The sequence below is a fragment of the Camelina sativa genome, chromosome 10 (assembly GCF_030686135.1).
Source record: "Camelina sativa cultivar CO46 ecotype springtype chromosome 10, ASM3068613v1".
NCBI classification, from domain to species: Eukaryota; Viridiplantae; Streptophyta; class Magnoliopsida; order Brassicales; family Brassicaceae; genus Camelina; species Camelina sativa.
Genome location: NC_141889.1, coordinates 16,247,841 through 16,271,168, shown reverse-complemented (window position 1 = coordinate 16,271,168; position 23,328 = coordinate 16,247,841). Strand labels below are relative to the sequence as shown.

Below are 23,328 nucleotides of genomic sequence, written 5' to 3'. Positions count from 1 at the left end.
GCACGATGTGACTCTGTTGGCGATCTAGTGTCGCTTTTTCTATCCATCATGGTCTGAAGTTAGTATAATCACGCTAGATAATCTTTGTGAGCGTGTTTGTATATTCCGATACATCTTCACAGGAATTAGACAGTTTTTGTCTTTCTGGTAGGTATATTGTGATATCAATCTGAGTGTCTCAAGATTTGAAGTTTGAACTAGTAAAAGAGAGACCCGATCCAGTTTAGAAATCGTTTTTTCCGGAATGGTAATAATGTCTGCGTTGAATTCTTGATCACTTGTCCGAGTTGCAGCGATTAGGATTATGTATTCTCAGCTTTCACAGTAAACTCGATTTCAGCATTTCCATTATGGTAAGGTTAATAAGCGACATTTGCAGAATTCCACCGTGCCTAATGATCTCCGGGAGTTATATACAGGAAAAATTATGTGAACCCATCTCTTTTGAAGTTATTAATAGCTTATACAACAACCTCAAATGTATTACAAGCTTCACATGTTATGTATAACGCCTTCAAATTATAGTTAGTCTGAACACTGAACTCGGGTTTCAATCTGCATCCTCCCTCGAGATGCTCAGCGTGCGCTTCTGCTAACCGTTCTTGCAGAATGTCCAGATTAACCTGATGCAAAGGATTGAAGCCGAGAAAGAAAAAAACTCAAGGACAAGTTCAGGGGGTGAGAGTGACAAAGAGAGCTATAAAGAACAAGAATCTGAACCTCTTGGCCTTTGTTCAGCTGCATATTACACATGTTGCAGTAGATGTGTCGGTGATTCTCCATAAGCTTTCCTTTCTTGCATATCGGACACCATATCTGTTTTAGCTCCTGGAAAAACATATCAGAACAGTTAACTGGTTTCTAAGGTATTTGAGAAAACAAGGCTGCCCTGTGAAAGAGAGAGAACCAACCAGTTCACTATTTAAACACATATTGTGAGAAACCAAGGTGGCCAAGTAATCATCTTCCTCGTCTTCCCATGTTTGGTTCTGAACATACGATCCTGGACAAAGCACCACATGGGCATCAGTATTCATTCATGTATCTTTTTCAACGCAAATCTCATGAAGAACAAAGAAAAACTAAATGGTTTAACCATTTACTGTAGTAGTAGTCTCTGAACACAAATCCTTGTAAAATATCTGTTGCATTTCCAACAAAATCTCTTCACTATCACCTTCATAAACATCTTTAAGACCTTGCTCATCATATTCCCATAATATATCATCAGAATCAGGAGTTACAGTCTGATTCCCCGAGAGGTTTCTCGACCAATCCTCAATTTTTTTCAATTCGTCAGTTACAATATCCTGGAAAGCAGAATTGATAATCTCCTGAAAGTAAAAGAATCCTAAACCTCATCAGCATAGCTATAAAAAGAACAGTCTTTTGTTTTCTCCTTTATTGGGATTACAAAAACAGAGGACGAAAAAGAAAAAAAAACAAACCTTTCGATCAGAAGATTGACAATCAGAGAGCCTCAACTTCCACAGCAAACGAGTCCTATCTTCTCTAACTCTTCTGAAACAGTTTTCTCTAAACTGTGTATATATATATATATCAACGCCATTTTGACATACATTAGCCAACAACAAACATAACACATGAAAGATTCTTTTATAACCTATGATGAACACAATTCAGAAACAGAAATTGAAAAAGGAGAACCTTTTGTTTCCTTATAGAGAAATCGAACTCGAATTGGGATTTAATAGAGGTCCGTTTCGAAGCTGGTTTCGCCAAATTCTCCTCCATTGGAGAAACAAGGAAGCGATTGATTTTGATTCAAGAGACGACGACGACGACCTTTGTGAGTGATTTGATTATGGTTGTATAATAATATATCTCGAGACCCGGTTCAATTTTGAAATAACCGGATTTTAAAACCGGTTAAATGATTTTCCCCCGAGAAAACCCTAATGAGGCTAGGCTAAACGACGTCGTGTTGTTGAACAGAGATATTTGTAGCATTTTTTATGTGAGAGCAAAAAAAAAAAAAAAAAAAAAAAAGAAGAGAAAATCCGTAAAACCCCAGAGGGAGAGAGACTGAGAGAAACAAAAGGGAAGATGATAAAAAACCCAAAACCCTACTCTCTCTTCTCTTTGTAAAATCCTTTACTCCTCTTCTTCTTCTTCTTCTTCTTCTTTCTTCCATTTCTCTGCACTTTTGATTCTCTCTCCCCCTCTGTAAGTTCCCATGGCTTGTAAATTTTTCTGGGGGACTGTGTTATTAGTTCAGTCATCATCATCGTCATTTCGTTGTGTTTTTTTTTTTTTTTGTCTATCAATTTCGCTGAAACTGATACTTGGGTATCTTCAATTTTAATGGGTTTTGTGATTTCCTTTGCTCTTTGCTTCTAATTTCACTGTTAGTGTTGTCTATCACTTGTTAAGGTCTCCGTTGTACGCCATTTTTTTTTCAGTCTAAGCAAGCCACCGTGTTGATTGTTCTTTTTTGATTTACTGTGATTTAACAATCGGATGCGTTTTTTTTTGGTGGATTCATTTCCGGGAATTTTGGATTTTATTGTGTTTTAGAGTTTTAAGTGTGTAAGATCAAGGTGGTGATCGCATCTTCTTTGTTGGTCTGATAGCTCTCTAATGCCTTTTCGATCAAGTTCTTTTTATGGGATGATAATTGATTGTTTTATGTTGCAGAAATGTTGGAGACGGGTTTGACTATTATGAGCCTGGTTTTGACACCTTGAGAGTGCGAGATTTCTGGAGTTTATTTAAGTCGAAATGAAGAGGAAATCGCCAGTACAAGTTCAAGCTCTTGAGGCTTTTTATTTCGGTACTAAATCTTATTAGTTTTATTAGTTTGTGGGTGTTGATCATTTTTGTAAGAATTGGCCTCTTGTGCTACCTTTTCTGTGTATAATTTACCGTGGATCTATTTCTGATGGTTGTTATGTATATATGATGGCAGAGCAAATGTATCCGACACCTAAGGAAATGGAGGACATGGGCAAGTCTTTAGGGTTTACAGTGAAGGAAGTAAGTGGGTGGTTCAAGAGGAGAAGAAGTAGAGGAAAAGGCATGATATCGCCGGCGGATGATGTGGTGGGAGCAGGGAATCCTCAGTCATACAATACATCTCGCATTAGGAGTTCCAGATGTGATTTTAGAGCAGGTGTTAAGAAAAGATCTAGTGTTGAGACAAGGAAGGCCAATTGCCAAGAGTTGTTTACTTCACAACACATTTTGGCCAAGATCTTTCGAAAGGATGGTCCGCCGCTTGGTTCTGAGTTTGACCATCTCTCGTCTGGAGCACGCAAAGGTATATTTACCTTTTTGGCTACATTGCAAGATAAAACATGTCACACTCTATGGAGAAGGCTTGGATTTCTGAAAATTTGACTTTTAACACCAACGCTTTATACTGTGGCAATGATGTTAGTTCTTTCTTATTAGTTTTGATTTTTCTTATGAGAAACATCTATGACTGGACAATTGGACCCCGGATGAGTGCAGACTTGATTTGTTTGCATGACTTCAAAAGTATGTGACAGTTATGTTTGATTCTTATGTGTGACTTCTTTTCCTTCTCATAGCTTCTTGGCTAGGCACTTCATCTGTCGAGCAACAGAAACAGAGAATGACAAGAAAGAGAAAGGTAGTGGATATATCTTATGTGTTGTTTCATAAGGTAGTTTTACCTGGGTTTGCTAAATAACTTAGTCCCTGATCTTAATTTTCTTTAGATTTCTGAGCTGATGGATCATACCATTCAAGAGAATGCTACTGTGATGAAACATGGTATTGGAAAGGGTTTGATGACAGTATGGCGGGTAATGAATCCAAACAGGAGGGACGTATCTCCTTGCGTTGGTTTATTGGATGAAAGAGCTACATTACCTCAAAGCTCAGCATGTAATCCCCCACATCAAAAGAAAAAGCAAAGACAATTAGCGTCAATACTGGTATTTTTTACCTACTTTATCTTTCATAATTCTGATTCATTCTCTTTCTGTTGCCCGTTTTCTCTTAAATTTCTTACTAACTGCATTTTTCATTCTTCAGAAGCAGAAACTGTTGCAGAAGAGGTCGACAGAAAAGAAGAGGCGTTGTATAAATAGAGAGGTAGCTTGATCTTTTTTTGGAACATGTTATTCATTATAGTCACATGGAAAGTGCAAATAAAATGTTAACTCTTTCTATAGGTGGAATTGAACAAAGATGAAACTCAAAGGGAATTTAAAGAAAACTGTGAGCTTGCCCTGGACAGGGAGGTATTTAAAGAAACCTGCCAAACAACTTCGATACTAGTGGATGACGAGGAATTAGAGATGCGTGAGCGACAGGAGAGAGGAAACCCGTTGACTTGTTCATGCCATCATTCTAGTAGTGGATCTCATGGTTGTTTTCTTTGCAAAGGTGTGTATGCCAGTGTTACATGAAAGAGTCTTCGTTCATGTTCTTCTGTTACGTGGCCAGTTCCATGCGGTCCTCTGACAGTTTTTAGTTGTTTCCAGATTTATTGCCCAAGTTTCCCCCAAATTCTGTTCAAATGAGGGTGCCTTTTGGTTTGCATCCATGGAATTCTTTTCCAGAGACTGTAAAGAAACTGTTTAAGGTATGTAAACTGTCAAAATTGGTACGTGACGATTTCTTAGTGTGTTTGTAAATTAGCTCTCATTTCTGACTTTCTTGGAAGTGACTCAGTACTCTCTTGGCAGGTTGTCCATTTCCTTTATACTTATTCAGTTACTCTTGATATATGTCCTTTTACACTCGATGAGTTCACGCGGGCATTTCACGATAAGGTGGTCGCTTTTCTCTGATAACAAATGCTCAGTTTCATACAGTTTTCTGTTTTGGAAGGAAATTGTTTATTGTATTGCACAGCTCTCTCACTCTCGTTTTATCCTTCTGACAAATAACGTATACTGTGCTTGCGTTTGGACATCAGGATTCCTTGCTCCTTGGTAAAATTCATCTTTCCCTGCTGAAGCTGCTTTTGCTTGATGTTGAAACCGAGCTGCAAAGGGGATCTTTTTCAAACTTGAGTATATCATGCAAGTTTCTAGCCCTGCTTCAGTCGGTATGCACTAATGTTGAGCTATATTTTAACTTGATAGTTTGATGGAGTTTTAGGATCACCAGTAGATAATTTATGGTAAAATCTTCCTGTCTCCATGGCCCATCTTTCGGCGTGTGCTTTTCTAGTTTATTTTTCATAAACGCATAAAAAAAGAGCACAGTGGGACGGGGACAGATTTTAACATTTTTCATGATATTTTTCAGGTTGAGAGCCAAATTCTTATTCTTGATCTGTGGAAGGATTCATTAAATTCTCTTACATGGACGGAAATACTGCGCCAGATATTGGTTGCCGCTGGTTATGGTTCAGTGAAGGGTGCTGTTCAATCAGAAGAACTAAGTAAGGTGCTGATTTTGTGCTCTTGCTGACACATTTGATCCATTGAAACATTTGGCTATTCAAAACCATGATTATTCTCTTGTTCCCTTTTTCATATGAAGTTCAGCAACTAGCATGTATTAGTTTTGCTTGGTTTTATTTTGTTATGATATTACATGTTTGTGTTGTTTAGTGCGTTATTTTCTTTTCTGATGCATTGTTGGTTGATGTTACCTTTCTTTTTTCTCTAGGAAAGGAGACTCATGAAAAATTATGGCCTTCATATTGGAACGTTAAAGGGTGAATTATTTAGAGTGCTTAATAAGCAAGGCAATAATGGCTTGAAAATATCCGAGTTAGCCAATTCTCCAGAGGTAAGTTTTTGTGAAATTATTATCAGCTTCTGTTTGTAAATAAAGGGATCTAGGTCGTTTACTTGTACTGTTCGGCTGTTTTCTGAAATCCAAAATGATATCTAGCGGATTATGCTGATGGCATGTGGGTTTGTAGGTTGCTGGTCTTAACCTTGCAACTGCCCAAGAAGAACAAGAGAATTCAATATGTTCAACTCTGGCAAGTGATATTACATTATTCGAAAAGATATCAGAATCAACATATCGTGTACGTGTTAATTGTTTCTCTGAGGACCTTGACAAGAGCCAGTCTGATTCGGACGCGTCTGGGAGTGTTGATGATGAATCTGATACTTGCTCAGTTAGTTCTGGTGATGACATTGAACATGTTTCAAAAAATTCTGCCCTTCGAAAAGTTAAGTGTAGGAAAAGGCGGAAGCATAAAAGTAAAATGCGGGAATTATGTAGTGAGATTGATGAAAGCCATCCCGGAGAACCATGGCTGTTGGGACTAATGGAAGGGGAATATTCAGACCTAAGCATTGAAGAGAAGTTAGATGTTTTTGTGGCTTTGATTGATCTTCTTAGTTCTGGTTCCACAATCAGAATGGAGGTAATCTCCATACTATCTAGAACAAATTTTTCTACTGAGTCTTGAGGTACTTAAATAAGTTTTAAAAACTGAGTGTTAGATCGCTCCATCGTTGCATCTCTAACAAAAGCTTGGGCAGATATAATTTTGATCCATATGAACTGAATACTTGACGCCCTCTCCGAAACTTTAGAAAATGATACTTCTTTTTGCCAGTTGCAGGAAAAAGTTTTTTTTGTTACAGCTATATGTCTCTGGTGCGTAGTGCTAACATTTATTTTTCACCACAGGATCTACCGAGAGCTATGGTTGACTGTGTCCCTAGTATCTATAGTCATGGTTCTGGTGGAAAAATTAAGAGATCCTCCTCTAACCAGTACAGCTATCCACGTGGATCATGGGTCCATGGAGGAGAGCGTCCTGGAATTAAAGCGCTATCCAAGTCGTCTGATTCGCATCCAGTTGATTCTTCATCAGTTGTGGGGGACTTTGCAAACCTGGCTGGAGATAACGCTAACAATGTTCACCCTATGCAATCTGTGTACCTTGGTTCTGATCGTAGGTTCAACAGGTACTGGCTTTTCTTAGGCACATGCAATGCAAATGACCCTGGTCATAGGTGTGTGTTCTTTGAATCTTCTGAAGATGGTCATTGGGAAGTTATCAACAACAAGGAGGTAATGTCATTGTGCTCTTCCTGAAATCTTAATCACTCTGGATGGAAACCTATATTATAGGTTGTATTACTCTGTGCCTGATTTTTTCCTCTTTTGCTTGGTGTAGGCTTTGCGGGCGCTGTTGTCAGTTTTGGATGATAGGGGCAGACGGGAAGCTCGTCTTGTTGAATCGTTGGAGAAGCGGGAAAGTTTTCTTTGTCAAGCCATGCTGAGTGGACAGGTGACCCAGTCGGAGAGATCCCATTTCACAGACATAGTCAGAGAGGACAGTTCTTCACCAGTCTCTGATATAGACAACAACCTATGTCTGAGTGAGATTGCAAATGATCAATTCTCCTCGCAACATGCGGCTATAGTATTTGAGATCGGAAGTAAGCGGGAAAAAAGCCTATTGTGGAGCCTTCTTCAAGAGTTTGATGAATGGATATGGGCTAATTTTAATTTTAATCTCAATGCTGTTAAACACCGCCGAAGATCCTACCTTGATTCACTTACTAGGTGTAAGAGTTGCCATGATTTGTATTGGAGAGATGAGAAGCACTGTAAGATTTGCCATGCCACGTTTGAGGTTGATATAGATGTAGAAGAGAGATACGCGATTCATGCGGCCACATGTAGCAAGAAAGAAGAGTGTGATACATTTCCGGATCATAAAGTTCTATCTTCCCAGCTGCAATCGCTAAAGGCTGCAGTGTATGCCATTGAGGTATGTCAGTAGTTTTTAGCTTTACTTTTTTTTTTTTTTTTTTGTCTAAATGCTCAAATATTTACTTTTTAAGAGATGCCTCCGTTATATTTTGTGTGCTGAAACATTTTGCAGTCTGCTATGCCTGAAGATGCCTTGATTGGTGCATGGAGAAAGTCAGCTCATAGGTTATGGGCCAAAAGACTTCGGCGAAGCTCAACCGTGTCTGAAATGACGCAGGTTTCATTCTATTATATAAGCTTCTTTTCTCTGTGGCACCATATTCTTGTTCAAATTGACTGTCCTCTAATTGGATCTTATTTAATTATGTGCAATTACTGAAGGTAATTGGTGACTTTGTTGGGGCAATCAATGAAGATTGGCTATGGCACTCTAGTGATCAAGGGCATTCTAATGCTTTATTGGGAGAAACTATAAGTTGCTTCCCTTCGATGCCGCAAACAACTTCTGCGATGGCTCTATGGTTGGTAAAACTGGATACCTTGATTGCTCCCTATGTGGAAAAAGCTCAACCAGAAAGGAATCAACTGTCGTGCAGAACCAGAAATACAAGTATGATTTTCATGTTCTGGTAGACTGACTCTGAACTTTGATAATGTTTTGGGATGAGTTGAGTTCCTCACTTGTGTGAATTACTCAATATTCCAGGTAGGCGAGCCTCTAGGAGGGAGTTGTAGCTCTGATCTGGACATCATGTAAGGCGCGATAGAATAGAGGAAGAAGATTGTACAGAGAAGTAGCGTTTTGTTCCCTGCATTATCCAATAACATTGGAAAATTCTACAATCCAAGTGACTTGAGATAAAAATATGTATAGACAATTTAGATAATAGATAGTAGCAGGGTCCACATTCAGTTTTGAGTTTGATTGCCAAAATCTTCTTTTGTTTTTTTTTGTATGGGGTAAAAAGAAAGATTATTTAATGTTATGTTCGAAGATTTCGAAATGATCTTTCAGTTCCATCCTTCAAAATACAAAATACAAATTACATATTATATTATATTGTATCCCTTAAGTAGTGTTCTTTTGCATAAATCGTCCCACAAAAGTAGCGAAATTGCTAATTTCGCTAATGATATAATGGAAGTGTTGATTTAGTCCACATTCTTATTGAATGGCTTGTCTTCTTCGCGTGGCTCGAAACCCTACATTTGAAAGATCAACGGTCGCTTCAAAGAGACAAAATCCAAAGACAATTCCAAGTTTTCATTGCAAAGCTTCGAGCTTGAGGACCAAAACGATGTCTCAATCTTCTGCTCCTGGCGAGAAACTCAAGAGAAAGCGCCGAGAGAAAAAAGCAGAAGAAGAAGAAGAAGCGATTGGAGGAGATATAGAGGATCTCTTTAGCGACAAAGAAACTCAAAAAATCAGAATGTCTTTACTTGACTGGTACGATGCGAATAAGAGAGATCTTCCATGGAGGAAGAGAAAGGATGAAAGTGAAAAGGAGAGAAGAGCTTATGAGGTTTGGGTATCGGAGATTATGCTGCAGCAAACTAGGGTTCAGACTGTTTTGGAGTATTACAAACGTTGGATGCATAAATGGCCAACCATTTATGACCTTGCTCAAGCTTCCCTTGAGGTAAATTCTTCTCTTCTTCTGTCAATTTGAGAGAATCGATTAGATGAAGAAAGAGTTTCTCTTTTCTTGGGTTTTGGCAAATTGGCTCATTTGTTAAGAGTTTCTCTGTGTTTCATTGTCACTATGTGTGAAATTGGCTATAAAAACCCTACAAGTGTCCTATTTGAATCCTTGTGCATTACTGGGAACTAAAGACTTCATCTTTTTTTGGTATTGCCCTGCATTTTTCTTTCACCATTAGATGAAGAATCAGCTTAATTTTCTCATGTTTCTTGTCATTGTTTTGGCAGATGTGCTCCTTAGTATTGGGTGTTATGTGTTTTTTATTGTCTATGTGGGAAACTGGGATTAAACTTTAAACAATATGAATTCTTATATGCATCAGTTGGGAAGTAAAGCTTCATCTTTTTGGGCTCCTTAGTATAGGTTGTTGTGTGCTTTGCATGGTCCTATCGTTATTAGATCTTATTGGGTTATGTTGTTTGTCACTGTTTTAGCAAATGAGCTACTTTGCAAAGAATGTGTGAGTGTGTGTTTTTTCAGTCTTACTATGTGGGAATCTGACAAGAAACTCTACATCTGAATACTTATGTGCATTAACTGGTAAGTAAAGGCTTTTTTTTTTTTTTTTTTGTTCTTAAATGTTTTTTATGCTATACATTTGCCTGTCATTAGTAGGGCAGAGAGAAATCTATTAGTCTCAAATGGGAGGTCTGTATATAAGTTAACGCCACACCATTTTGAATTTGTGTTTTCAGGAGTATGAGAACAGATTATATTAAGAGCTTTCTTTCTTTGTGTTATGTTGTACTTGTCTTTTTTTTTCCGACAAATTGGCTCCTTTTGGTAAAGAGTGTCCTCTTCCTTAATCTAACTATGTGGGAAATTGAGAATATACCCTACAAATGCCCCATTTGATATCCTATGTGGTTGTGTCTTTGGTAAAGACGTTGTTAGAGAATCCTGTTTGATGTGTAATAACTGGGAAGTAAAGGCTTTAATCTTCTTCAGTTTGCTGTACATTTTCTCATTGTTAGTAGGGAAATGAGTACTCTATTAGCCTCTAGCTTCAAATGCCACACCACTGGGATTTGTTTTTCTTCAGGGGGAATGAGAAAAAATGTGATTTTGCTGCTAAGAAAATTGAGTTCTTCCCGCTGCAGGAGGTAAACGAAATGTGGGCAGGTTTGGGGTACTATCGGCGGGGGCGTTTTCTTTTAGAGGTGAATACACTACTGCAATTTGGGGTTTGACACTAGTTGATACGTTCACTGTATATCATTGTAATGCTTTCTTCTTTCTCTTGATTCTCCTAGGGAGCGAAGATGGTTGTTGCAGGGAAGGATGGTTTTCCTAATCAAGTGTCTAGCTTGATGAAAGTTAAAGGAATAGGAGAGTACACAGCCGGAGCAATTGCCTCTATTGCTTTCAATGAGGTTAGTCAGTTTTATTTTTTTCAGTCATATATGTAAGACATTAAGTAACTATCCTTACATCTTTTGGCACTTATTCTGTTCCAGGCGGTACCTGTTGTTGATGGAAACGTGATAAGAGTACTTGCCAGACTAAAGGCCATCTCAGCTAATCCAAAAGACCGGCTTACAGCCAGGAATTTCTGGTGAAAAAAACTTTTGCATTTTCTCGGATGTCTTACTATTAAGACAATAATAAAAGAGAGGATAAATAAGTAATTTCTCTTTGTCAGGAAACTAGCTGCCCAGCTAGTGGATCCTTCACGTCCTGGAGATTTCAACCAATCTCTGATGGAGCTTGGTGCTACTCTATGTACTGTTTCAAAGCCAAGTTGCTCTTCTTGTCCTGTTTCCAGCCAATGCCGTGCATATTCACTTTCCCTGGAGAACAGAACCATTTCCGTGACAAATTATCCTACAAAAGTGGTCAAGGCCAAGCCAAGGTGCGACTTTTGTTCCGTATGTGTTTTGGAAATACTGAACCTGGAGAGGAACCAATCAGGAGGTAGATTTGTTCTTGTAAAGAGACCTGAAGAGGGTCTGCTTGCTGGTCTTTGGGAGTTCCCATCTGTTATATTGGATAAGGAAGCTGGTTTGGCAACAAGGAGGAACGCGATCAACCTCTACCTTAAGGACGCATTTCAAGTAGAACCCAAGAAAACATGCACTATAGTTTCGAGAAAAGAACTTGGAGAATTCGTCCACATTTTCACACACATACGTCGAAAAGTGTATGTGGAGCTATTAGTTGTACAACTGACAGGTTTGACCGCTATCTATTTCTTTCTTTCTCGGTCTCTCTTTTACATGGACATGGACATAACTATAGTCAGAAATATTAACAAGAAATTACTCTCTTCTCTGTGTCATGAGGTGGAACAGATGATCTGTTCAAAGATCAGGCAAATCACACTCTGACATGGAAGTGTGTGGGCAGTGATGCTCTTTCTACCATGGGACTGACATCGGCTGTTAGAAAGGTATCACCTTTTCGTCTTCAAACAATATAAAAGGACTTTCTCTGGATTTTAAAAGGAACAACTTTTGCAATAGAGAATGATATTTGAGCTTCCCAAAATTGATAAGGTCGTTCTCAGGGTAATTCATGATTGTTTGATTCGAGAACTCCATGTGTTAAAAGTGTGTATATGTTGATGGAGGTACAGGTGTATTCAATGGTTGAAGCTCACAAGCAAGGTTCATCTGTTGCTCCTGACTCATCAAATAGAGCAGCCATATCGAGGAAACGAAGAATCTCATGATCTTCTTCTTACACTTTTCTATTTGTTGCTTAGCTTCTATATTTATTGTTGTAGCATTCGGATACTAAGGTATTGCTTAGTTTTAACCAAAAACACATGTGGTCTTGGTTTAAAATTGAACAATTGGTTCTTTATGCTTAGTAAAGTGACTTGATGATCTCTCCAGGGGTTGATTATGTAAATGGTGTGTCTCTCCCTCCGCCTTCATATATATCTCTACAGTGACGGACTTGTCTATAAGACTCATAGGATTTGTATTGTTAAGGTCCACTTCAGCCCATAAACGACTCCGGCCGTTGGATTCATATGGTCGCGTGGAGAAGAAGCTTCATCAGCCGCTGCCATCCGCCGAAATCTCAATTTGATGTTCAAACCAACTTTTACAGTTCACACACTTAAAAAGTTTCTTTCATAGACTCTGGAGAAGAATTCCTCGGATGCAAAACAACAGGTAGCCTCATCTGAACATAATTTGGGGGAAAAATCTGGAAACAACAAAAAGCAGTCAAGAGGACCGCATGGTGCTGGTCATGTAATAAAAGTACTTGAACGAAAACTCTTTAAGGATCGGACCAAGAAAATGACATAATGTACATACCTTTGGAAAAGATAAAAAACCATGAGAATCAAAATCATGCATTTGTGTTATTGTATATATACTGTATAAATGTATATAGTTCATAAAGAAAAAGAAAATCTGATATTGCAAAAAAGAATTTGACATTAGATTTGGATCCGCATCTACATACGAGGTTATATTTACAAGACAAATTTAAGATTTTACTTGAAAATATTAAATGAGGTTAAGTGTATATTTATAAACTAATTAAAACATTTCTAATAATTTGATTCCACATGACAGAAGGTTTCTACCTACAAACAAATTAGCAAAAACCTGATTAGGCTTGAAACTTTGACGCACACAAAACAAGTTATGGAAAAGCACAATGATATTACCTCCCAGTAGCAAATTTCTGAAGATTCAAAGGTCCTACCATGCTTAGTGAGCGGAGCGAAATATCCACGAGAAGTATCTCCAGGGGCAGTTAGTTTCGTGACAAAGATATAACTTATACTCAAAATGATACAACTGAAACATGATTATAGCCATCGAATTAATGAGTATATTAACCTTTTTTCTGTTGTTACTTGTGTTTTGTTCATCCATATATGGCCAACAGAATGAAAAGAGTAAACGTTCAGGGTTATGTGGACAACTATCCTTGTAACAATCCATATGTTCACTACTAGGAAAAAAATTTAGGAAACATATAGGTATCCACCTCATTGTAGACCTTCGGTTGCTGGGTATCATAGTATTATACTGGGTATCATAATATTATAATAGAATCCATTAAAACTATTAATGGAGTAGTCGTTGCAGTCTACAAGTCCACCAATTGGACGCAAGTTGGTCGTGGTGGATACTTGTACAAATTTTGGTCATATTTATATAATACTAAAATTCTTATTAATATCTAATAACTAAATTCAAATTTTTAGTAGCCGATAATTCTTCCTCGACTACCTTCACAAATAACATCGAACTAGGTAACAACCCGCACTATATGCGGAATAAATCGATTCAAATAAAATTATTATAATTAAAATTATTATTTGAAATCTAAAATTCGTTTATATAAAACAAATTATTTAACTAAATTTTTTTTACTATTAACAATCAACAATTATGTAATCTAAATTTGTATAGACTTTATTTTAAGAAAACATGAGTAATTATTATTTCTTTTTTAAAGAAATTTATTTGTTGTTTTTAAAAATAAGTGCAATATAGATTCAAATTAAATTTATTCACTGAATTTCAATTAAAATCTATAATGGCATGTATTTAATTAATATTAACTAATGAGGTTACCATATTTGTTTTATTGTGCTTCGAGCTCTCTCACGATGACACATCAGCATTGTATTCCATCATTTCAATAAATAAATATATATATAAACAAATGAAAAAGCAAAGAATCTCGAATATGGAATAAAAGGAACAATTGGCAAATGGGTAATTATTTAAAAAAAAAACAATTGTAAGACATAAATTTATTACATATACGGGATGTGATGAGACAGGGTTTCCATTCCAAAATAAATACAACTAAATTATATCTATAAAATAACTCAAGCTAAAGCCGAATCCAAATCCAAATCAAATTGTTCTAAATGTTTTAAAATTAGTTTATAAATATACACTTAACCTCATTTAATATTTTTAAGTAAATTAGCTTAAATTTGTCTTGTAAATATAACATCTTATGTAGATGCAGATCCAAATCTAATGTCAAATTCTTTTGCAATATTAGATTTCCTTTTTATTTTTGAACACTATACGTCTATACAATGTATCGTTATTGCTCGTATTTGTTGGTTCGGATACCCGAACTTCTACGAGTCCCTGAGCCGACTTACGCCAAACTGATCTTTCTCTCTGTTGAGGTCTTGAGCTTTCTCGACAAATGTTGCATAGTGGACCCCACCACTTTCGATACACTTAATAAATGTTGAGCCGAACCTAGAGGGGTTCTTGGTCCCAACATCAGTCATCCAAGTTCTGCATTGTATGCAATTATAAACTTAGTAATGACAATAAATTACTGCTATTTTATACTTTACAATAGCGTTTTGTTTATGCAGTACAAGATTGTATTATAACGTTTATTTGTGCATTTCAATATTAAAATATTAATCAATACAATATTGTAATTTAATTATAAATATTTCTATTGTATTGCAAATTGCATAAATCATTCGTACAAAATACTTAAATATCTTCACAAACCAAGTTCAAACTCATACATAAACTTAAAAACCATGTCTCAAACATTCAAGATAATTAAAGTCTAATGAAAAGGAGATGAACAACTTGGGTAGCTCTACATGACTTCAATCCTGGGAGCACATAACAACTTTTTCCTCTGGCCATGCAATAGAAGTACCAAGCGCATTATCCATAGTCTCAATTTCAGAACTTGTCCTCCACACTGCTGCACTTTTGATCTTCACAACATCTACCCAAACTCGAACTGCATCTGGACCCAAGAGTACATAATGGACATTAACACATGGATCATTTGATGTCCATCGTCCTTCAGCAACAACTCGGTTACTACCAGTTATATCCATGAGCTTGCCTTTCTTATTATCCTTCACGATATTCCGTTGCGGAGTTGAGAAAACCACATAACAAAATAACTAACTAATACGACATAATATTCTAGAGTTTCACCAAGCAATACTCAACAACAGTTCAAAAAAAAATATGTATAGCTAGAGTTCAAGGAAATTACCATTGTAGATTGTTTAGTTTTCTTTGCAGGAGCTTTTGGAGTTGATTGAGATGTTTCAGAAGTAGCAATTGGACCTGCTGCAGATGTCTTTGGAGTTTCTGGAGATTTCCCAAGAGAAGGTGAAGGAACTGTTGTTGATTTACTCTTGGAAATACTATTTCTGGAGACTTCCGACCTTGTGAATATTTCTGAATAGATACTTCTATTTTTGTTTCATTCTCCACTCTATTGGCAGGCCAAGCTACGAAAGAATGTAATGTTTGCTCCATCCTTTTCACATCCTGTGTAGGTATCCATGGGAATGCAAGAGGTAATAGTACTACATCCACATAAACTTTCACTGCATTTGGTCCAATAGGAATACCATTAACCATAGCCTGAGGGTCTCTTGACTGACAACGTCCTTCAGCAACAGGTTTGTCATAATTTTTACCCAAACCCATCAGTGTGCATCTGTTCTTCGAACTTAAGTATGGGCTCTGTGAAACACAATAACATTAACAACATAGTCTCATAGGCAACAATTCATTATCAATAAACTAATACCAATGTTATGACCATCAAAATTTCAAGATTAAGTCAAAAGAAGGAAAAATTTAAGTACCTTTGGCACATAGTCGTCTTCACTGACTTCTTTGTCTGCATCAACACAACCAGCTGCATTCCATGCAGTTATATGACCAACAGCCTCCTCTATTGATCCTATTTCTGTTGTAGGTCTCCAAAGACATGCCTTTGGGATGATGGCAGATTCAACCAACACTTTCACAGAGTCAGGTCCTAATGGAATTTCATTAACATACTCCTCAGGATCAGCTGAAAGAAGACGGCCCTCAGCGACAGTTTCCTCAGTTCCAGTCCAATCAATCAACAAACACTTTGATGGTACTGATTTGTTAACACTCTACCAAAATGAAAATCGCATTTAGCCAATTTATTAAGTATATAAAGGTAATGAAGACGAGATCTTAATGACTTACTCTTGGAGTTGAGGCTTCACCTTGCTCATCTTCTCTCTGTAACAAAATAACAGTGTAAATATATTTGACTGTAGTCAAATCAGAAGTTGCGCATAATAGTAGGTCCCAGTGATAAAGGCTTACCTAATTATTCATTTTTTGAACAATTGCCTCTAACTCTTGAACCTTTTGTTGCAGTTGAGCTTGATTTTCTTGCATTTGATTCATATCGGCAGAATTTACTTGGTAACAAGCTAGCTTTGTCGTACACATAACTCGACCCATAGCCCTTAACTGACCTGGATTATCAGGTCCTAATATTTGTCTCAGTGTATCATTCTTACCAAAAGTAGTTGTTGATGAGGAAGTACTGCCAGTTTCAATATCCTCAGCCTTTCTCTGACCAACATCAAAGAAAATTCTACGATTTAATCATAACAGAAATCAGATAAGTGATAGAAATTAAGATTAATCTCCTATACTTACTATCTTTTCAGCAGCCTGGTTATTAACTGGATTCCCATCTTTCTTTGTTCGTGACTTGACACATACTTTCAGCCTTGTCAGTTGAGAGGGTTCAGGGAAACTCTTTTTCTGCAGAAAAACCAAAGTTCAATGATCATCATTTTTAGAAACCAAATTAAAAAGCATTGTACTTACCATTTCTTCATTCAGTCAAACCATTCCTTTTCGGCTAACAGTGTGAGGAATCTGTTTCTGCCGTCTCTCCTTGTATGAATCACTCACAGCCTTAAAGGCTAAGCAAGTTTTTTGGTTGACAAATTTATGCCACTCCATTGGGGGAATGTTCTTCGGTTTCAGCTGAATCCTATCCTTCATAGTCCTAGCTTTCCGGATCTTTGTACTACTCGTGATTTGAAGGATCTCCAATTACATCCCATCTGCCTGAACACAACAGTCTTTTGAAATTCCTCATCTAATTCAAACCTTGCCTGCATTTCAGTTAGAATATTTAGCTAAGAAGACACATTTATAATATTTATCTAACAAAGACACAGTAGAAGAACCTTTTACCTGAATAGATTTCCAAAGGACTATTTTGATATTTTCACTAACCTTTCTCCAATCATCGATTAATATAGGAACACACCAAGGTATGATGACACTTTACTGACCCTGGTCCACACGGTTCACCAAATTCAGTGAAATCAACCGTTTCTTGTACATTTGGATCTCTGGCTATATGTTTCATTCTAGTAGGTCCACGCCTTTTCTTAGATGGAGGTTGAACTGGATCCTGATCTTGATCTGCTGCAGCCTGTTCAGTTTCAATCTCAACATCATCATTTCTTTCATCCTACTCTATAAACAGCTCAACTCCATTCTCTACATCATGATTGTTTTCCTATTGCTCTGTATTCAGCTCAGTTCCATTCTCAACATCCTCAGCGTTTGTCACTTGCCCTGCATTCAACTTTCTTTCTGAAACGACCTGACCCGTTTTTTTTTTTAATAATAAATAATAATAATAATAATAATAATAATAATAATAATAATAATAATAATAAACTACCACTAGTGGTCCCATACCCACTAGCCCCTAACCACAATCACAAATAACAGCGGAATACTAATACCAATTAAATAACCAATAATAATCCATAATCAAATAACCAATAACCAATCCTAACCATTTCAATGTCAAACAACAAAAAACACCAAACCGGCAATCCTAACAATGTTTCTAATGACCCAACTCTAGCAACCTAGCAATGCCAAACAACATCCAATCGAGTCCCTAGAACATCTTCCTCTTCATTGCCTTGATTCCACGATCACACTTTGCCTTTACCTGCACCACAAACACAAAGAGATGCATGAGTATTTGATAAACACTCAGTGAGGCAATCCTCCCATCTACTGTGCTATACACACAAGCAAAAGTGATTCCAATGTTCCAAACAAACAACAAACAAAACATACAAACCAGGAAACAACATTGTCTCGCTGGAAGGGAGGTGTCGACCGACACCAGCCTAATGTCGACCGACACTGGCATTGGTGTCGACCGACACTACCCCACAGTGTCGATCGATGCCCATTCTTGTTGGTGTCGACCGACACCAAGTGGTGTCGATCGACACCCACCTACAACTACGATCGGCACGAAGCCGAGAGTCGAATCTCGCTTCCCAATCTCCTCCAAATCATCCAATACTCAAAACCCATGCCAGAAACATCATTAAGAACCTGTATAATCCAATCCCCAGGAAAAAACACACAAAACAACAACAAACAAGCAAGAACAAGGAAATCAAAGGCTTAGATTAGCCATGGTCATGCACTCACCTCTTTGCACGAAGATTCAGACCAATAGCAACAAATCCAACCCTCCTAGCAAGCTTCCATCTCCCCCTTAGCCTCAAATCTCCCAAGAACAGCCAACAATCTTCTCAAAAATCACCAAAATCTCAAGAACAAGGTTTTTCTCTCTTTTCTCTCAAAAACAAGAGAACGTCGACAAACACAACTTGCCAAAACCCTCTTCTGCGACAAAACACCTAACTAGTTCGGTTCAATGGTTTTCCCTAAACCAAACCGGTTTAAATCGATAATTAAATCGATCTGATCGAACCAGAATGTGGTGTCGACCGACACCACATGAGTGTCGATCGACACTCACCCCCAAAACGCAGAGTTTTTGTTCGCGGGCGTTACAATTTCATTCTCAACTTCTGCTGCAACTTTATCACCATTCTTATTCACTTTCTTTTTCTTGTTGTTTTGGATGTTTTTACGCGCCATACTGGTTCACCTCAAAGCAAAATGAATAACTTAATTAGAACACATGTTCCATGACTCACAAAATAAGAGAAACCACACTTAGTCAACACACAAGCAACAAACAACACACAATGGCGACACACAAGCAACAAACAACACATATAGTTCCTACATTAATACTCTTTCACACATATATCCCTTCGCAATCATTTCGAGCATTATGATCTTCATCATCTAATTTATTAGTGTCCATGTCAACAGCTGCAGCCACTGGCCCGGTATTTCCAATAGCATCTTCATGCACTTCCTCGCTGTATCTTCTAGAAGATCCTTGCATCACAATATTCCAATTCGAGGAATCATTTTCCTTTAAATAAAAACTTGCTTCGCTTGAGAGGCTAGTATATATGGGTCCCTTGCAAAAATGTTGTCATTGGTTGAAGTTGACAAGTATGAATCCATCTTTTTCCTTGAATCCATTTCTTTTGTTAGCCCATTGACACCAAAATATTGGTATGTAAAAGTTGTGTTAATCAAACAGAATAATGTCCACCACTCTGCCATAATAAGAGACCATATCAACCAGATGTGAAGTATCCCTTGCACTAGCTCTACACAGCGAGATAGCCTGATAAAGAACCCCACTGTTCCTACTTTGCCTTGAAACTAAACTAGTGTGAAATCTGTGACCATTCACTATATAACTATTGTAAGAACGTGCGATGCTGCGAGGGCCATATGCCAACCACTTAAGTATCTCTTCATGTCCTTCTGAATTCATAGGTACCTACCGAATATAGACAATTCAATGTAACAACAGTTAATTGGCGATATATCCTAAATGGTAATGTAACTTAACACCAATACTGACCTGTTCTTTTAACCATCGTGCAAAATGCTTAGCATGCATATTCCACAACATTGTAGCATAACGATTACAGTTTATATTAGACTCTTGCAGATATTGAAGGTGCATGCTACAAAAAATCAGAACTACTACCAGTTGATGTTCTTTATAAAAGGACTTTACTTGTGAAAAAAAACACAACAAAATTGCATTCACTTACTCGACAAAAGGTTCCACTAAGGCCATATTTTGAATGACAACAAGATGAACTATTCTCTTCTCTGTCTCACTAAGCATAATAGTAGTGGTTGTGGATATCAGACGACCCTCTAGGATAGGGCTGCTATGGTCCTCATCATTTCTTTCCGCTTTTTCAACAACACTTGTTGTCGTTTTCAAAAACTCACTGCAAAACTGCATGCATTCTTCTGAGAGGTACGCCTCAGCAATACATCCTTCCGGTATAGCTGGATTTCTTACAAAGTCTTTCATGACTTTCATGTACCTGCACACATTTTCCAAACATATACATTAATGTAACAACATTCAAAATGATAACTTAAACACGCTAACAATTTAAAGACAGTACACACTACCTTTCAAATGGATACATCCATCGAAAGTGTACTGGTCCACATATCCGAGCTTCCCTGCCTAAGTGTACTGTCAGGTGCACCATAACATCAAAGAAGCTTGGTGGAAAATATCTCTCAAACATGCAGAGAGTTTCAACGATCTCAGTTTCCATTACTGCTATTTGCTCCCTGTCTATAACTCTCTGACATAACTTGTTGAAGAATATGCACATGCGTGTAATGCATATCCTCGGGCCTTTAGGGAGCAAACCTTTTAGCGCAGCCGAGAGGAGTTGCTGCATCAACACATGATAATCATGTGATTTGAGTCCTGAGATCTTGCAATCATCCATTGTTACGCCTCTGGATTTGTTAGAACAATAACCATCTGGTCCTCTTAAGTCTAATAATCTCTTGCAAAATACTCTTTTCTCTGTCTTTGTCAATGACCATGGTGCTGCAGGAAGGTAAGTTCTTATACCTTTCGTTTGAAGATGCAGATCCATACGAATACCAAGAAGTTGCAAATCCTTTCTCGCGTTAAGACCATCTTTAGATTTCCGACAATGCAACAATGTATCTGCTAGGCTTTCAGCCATATTTTTCTCCACATGCATAACATCCAAGTTATGCCTCACTGGTAATTCCTAAACAATACAAGACAGATAAGATAAAACAAAGTTAAACAACATCATACTTTCTCAATTGTGAAGAACTAAATAATAAACAAAAGATACATACGTCCCAATAAGGCAGTTTGAGAAATATAGACCGTTTTTCCCATCTTGATAACTCTTCTGCGTCTACTACATCTTCCTCTTCCTCTTCCTCTGATTGAGTTTCATCATCAGAGTCTGATCCAACAGTTTCCATCAGTTTTCTCTTCCTTCCACTCTCTTTAGCATTTCCAAAATCATTCTTGAAGTTTTTCAGTAGTTGACTAATATCATGATCTGTCTGAATCTTACCCTTTGTCCCATATTCAGCTTTTCCATCAAACCAAGATTTCTTAGAACGATACCTATGTGTCGGTGGCAGCCTCTTTCTATGACACATTTACACATGCTTCCTGCTATGCTTCAACCAGTGACTATTAGTAGATTTCCCACATATAGGACATGCCATTTTACTCTTAACTTTGCAACCTGCAAGATTGCCATAGGCTGGAAAATTGTTTATTGTCCAGAGAAGGATCGTCTTGAGTGTGAAAGTAGTTTTGCTATAAACGTCATAAGTTACCACTCCCGTGCTCCACAGATGATTCAGATCCTCAATGAGAGGTTCTAAGTATACATCAATATTGTTTCCAGGTTGGTGCGGACCATGATACAACAAGGTGAGAAAAATGTGTTCTTTCTTCATACATAAGTGATGAGGCATATTATAGTTAACCCGTAGCACTGGCCAACAACTATACTTAGAATTCCTCATATTGAATGGATTGAATCCATCAGTTAAAAGTCCAAGCTGGAGGTTCCTTTCTTCACTAGCAAAGGAAAGGGTACCTATCATTTATTTGATCCCAAGCCACAAAATCCACAGGATGACAGATTTTACCGTCGCTGGTCTTGTTCGTGAAATGCCACCTTAAATTATTTGCCATTTCCTCAGACTTAATCATTCTCTTCAGCCTTGGGATAATTAGAAAGTACACCTTTCTGTACTTCACCAGTTTGCATGTTAAACTTCCATCTTGAAGCCTTGCATTTTGGACAACTCTCAGCCATCTCGTACTTTTTTCTAAATAGAATGTAGTCATTTACACATGCATGTAACTTCTCATAACCTATACCGAATGATCTCAGAAATTTCTTCACATCATAGAATGGCTCTAAAGTCTAAATAGCGAAAACAATAGGTACATGCGGAACTCATCAAATCAGCTAAAATAAGAACGGGTCAACCGGTGTTAACAGTACGTAATGCAAATTAAGAGGTTTTACCATATTCTTAATTATGTATTGAATGGTGAAACATAGTCTTATATATATTCCTATCCTAAAAATACCAAAAATTACATAAATTTTTACATTATACTATACATAGTTATAGTAAATTATACTACTAAATTATTTTTTTCCTTATGTTTACATTTTAACATGTAATTTTTCAATTTAATGTAAAATATATATAGATGATATTTGATATAGTTATCTACAAAATATATTTATATAATCTTTGGATAACTGATTTGTATATTTTTTCTAAGTAACATTGGGTTGATAAAACTAACATATGTGATTCTTATCATAATTAGAGAGAGGCGGCGAGGAGTTAGGAGATCAAGAAAGAGTAGTGGCGGTGACCAGTAATGAAAATGGGAGTGTATTATATACATAGAGGAGACCATATCATAAACACACAAGAAACCCTAACTTTCTCACCACCAAAAAAAAATTATAAAAAAATCAAAGAAAACATTAAATAAGCAGTGAACCCCAACTAAATGAGAAATGTGAAAGATAAACAATTACTTCAAAATTAAAACAAAGGTATGGAGAGATAAATAAACCCCAACTACCAATCCACTTGTTGCGTTACGTGGAAAAGTAGGTACGCTTCGTAATCAAAAGTATGCAGGAGTTTTAAAACCATAACAAAGTAGAGTACTATATGCAGCTTCTGTTTTAGTAAATGCACCACAACAACCAATCCTATTAGAATATGAAGTAGAGCCACAATGGTTTTGCAAAAACCAGTTTTGGTCAAGTGTGTCAAAGACAGTCAAAGGAGGCTTTCATAAAGGAAACAAAATGATATGTCTATATTTTGTCTCTGTTTAGCATGTATTTGTCATGCATTTAGCTAGGATAACTAGTTGTTTTGCATCAATTTCTAGCCTCTTTTGTATACTTTGCATATTTAGGTAATTCTTGCATCATCTTTGCATACAT

General features: G+C 37.1%; 3 protein-coding genes across 8 annotated transcripts; 2 read left to right on the top strand and 1 right to left on the bottom strand.

Annotated features, from left to right (window-relative positions):
• Window positions 1–425: 425 nt before the first annotated feature.
• Window positions 426–1,947, bottom strand: LOC104720447 (uncharacterized). 3 transcript variants are annotated; one of them, XR_015568874.1, is made up of 6 exons: window positions 1,669–1,812; window positions 1,449–1,541; window positions 1,104–1,334; window positions 912–1,003; window positions 721–828; window positions 426–623 (listed from the first exon to the last, which is right to left on the bottom strand). XR_015568874.1 is itself a non-coding variant. In XM_087469875.1 (6 exons), the coding sequence occupies exons 1-6, from the start codon at window positions 1,753–1,755 to the stop codon at window positions 462–464; spliced, it is 780 nt and encodes a 259-aa protein (XP_087326001.1). In that variant the 5' UTR covers window positions 1,756–1,947; the 3' UTR covers window positions 426–461. The 3 variants fall into 3 exon arrangements, 2 of the variants coding, with proteins under 2 accessions (XP_087326001.1, XP_087326002.1); XM_087469875.1 differs by having other exon boundaries at window positions 1,097–1,334; window positions 1,669–1,947; XM_087469876.1 differs by having other exon boundaries at window positions 1,178–1,334.
• A 12-nt stretch (window positions 1,948–1,959) lies between these two features.
• On the top strand, window positions 1,960–8,636 carry LOC104719188 (homeobox-DDT domain protein RLT3). Of its 2 annotated transcripts, none has more exons than XM_087469871.1 (18): window positions 1,960–2,187; window positions 2,659–2,794; window positions 2,930–3,280; window positions 3,555–3,616; window positions 3,705–3,923; window positions 4,024–4,083; window positions 4,164–4,377; window positions 4,476–4,576; window positions 4,680–4,766; window positions 4,913–5,044; window positions 5,248–5,388; window positions 5,614–5,736; window positions 5,873–6,328; window positions 6,598–6,984; window positions 7,091–7,690; window positions 7,805–7,909; window positions 8,014–8,242; window positions 8,339–8,636. In XM_087469871.1, the coding sequence occupies exons 2-18, from the start codon at window positions 2,743–2,745 to the stop codon at window positions 8,365–8,367; spliced, it is 3,348 nt and encodes a 1,115-aa protein (XP_087325997.1). In that variant the 5' UTR covers window positions 1,960–2,187; window positions 2,659–2,742; the 3' UTR covers window positions 8,368–8,636. The 2 variants fall into 2 exon arrangements, with proteins under 2 accessions (XP_087325997.1, XP_087325998.1); XM_087469872.1 differs by having other exon boundaries at window positions 2,008–2,187; window positions 5,248–5,383.
• Window position 8,637: 1 nt separating this feature from the next.
• Window positions 8,638–12,657, top strand: LOC104719186 (adenine DNA glycosylase). Of its 3 annotated transcripts, none has more exons than XM_087469873.1 (8): window positions 8,739–9,272; window positions 10,436–10,495; window positions 10,589–10,708; window positions 10,793–10,890; window positions 10,978–11,507; window positions 11,618–11,724; window positions 11,911–12,075; window positions 12,173–12,657. In XM_087469873.1, exons 1-7 carry the CDS (start codon window positions 8,805–8,807, stop codon window positions 12,004–12,006), a joined length of 1,479 nt encoding a protein of 492 aa, XP_087325999.1. In that variant the 5' UTR covers window positions 8,739–8,804; the 3' UTR covers window positions 12,007–12,075; window positions 12,173–12,657. The 3 variants fall into 3 exon arrangements, with proteins under 3 accessions (XP_010435354.2, XP_087325999.1, XP_087326000.1); XM_087469874.1 differs by having other exon boundaries at window positions 8,743–9,272; window positions 11,627–11,724; XM_010437052.3 differs by lacking the exon at window positions 12,173–12,657 and having other exon boundaries at window positions 8,638–9,272; window positions 11,627–11,724; window positions 11,911–12,165.
• The last annotated feature ends 10,671 nt before the right edge of the window (window positions 12,658–23,328 follow it).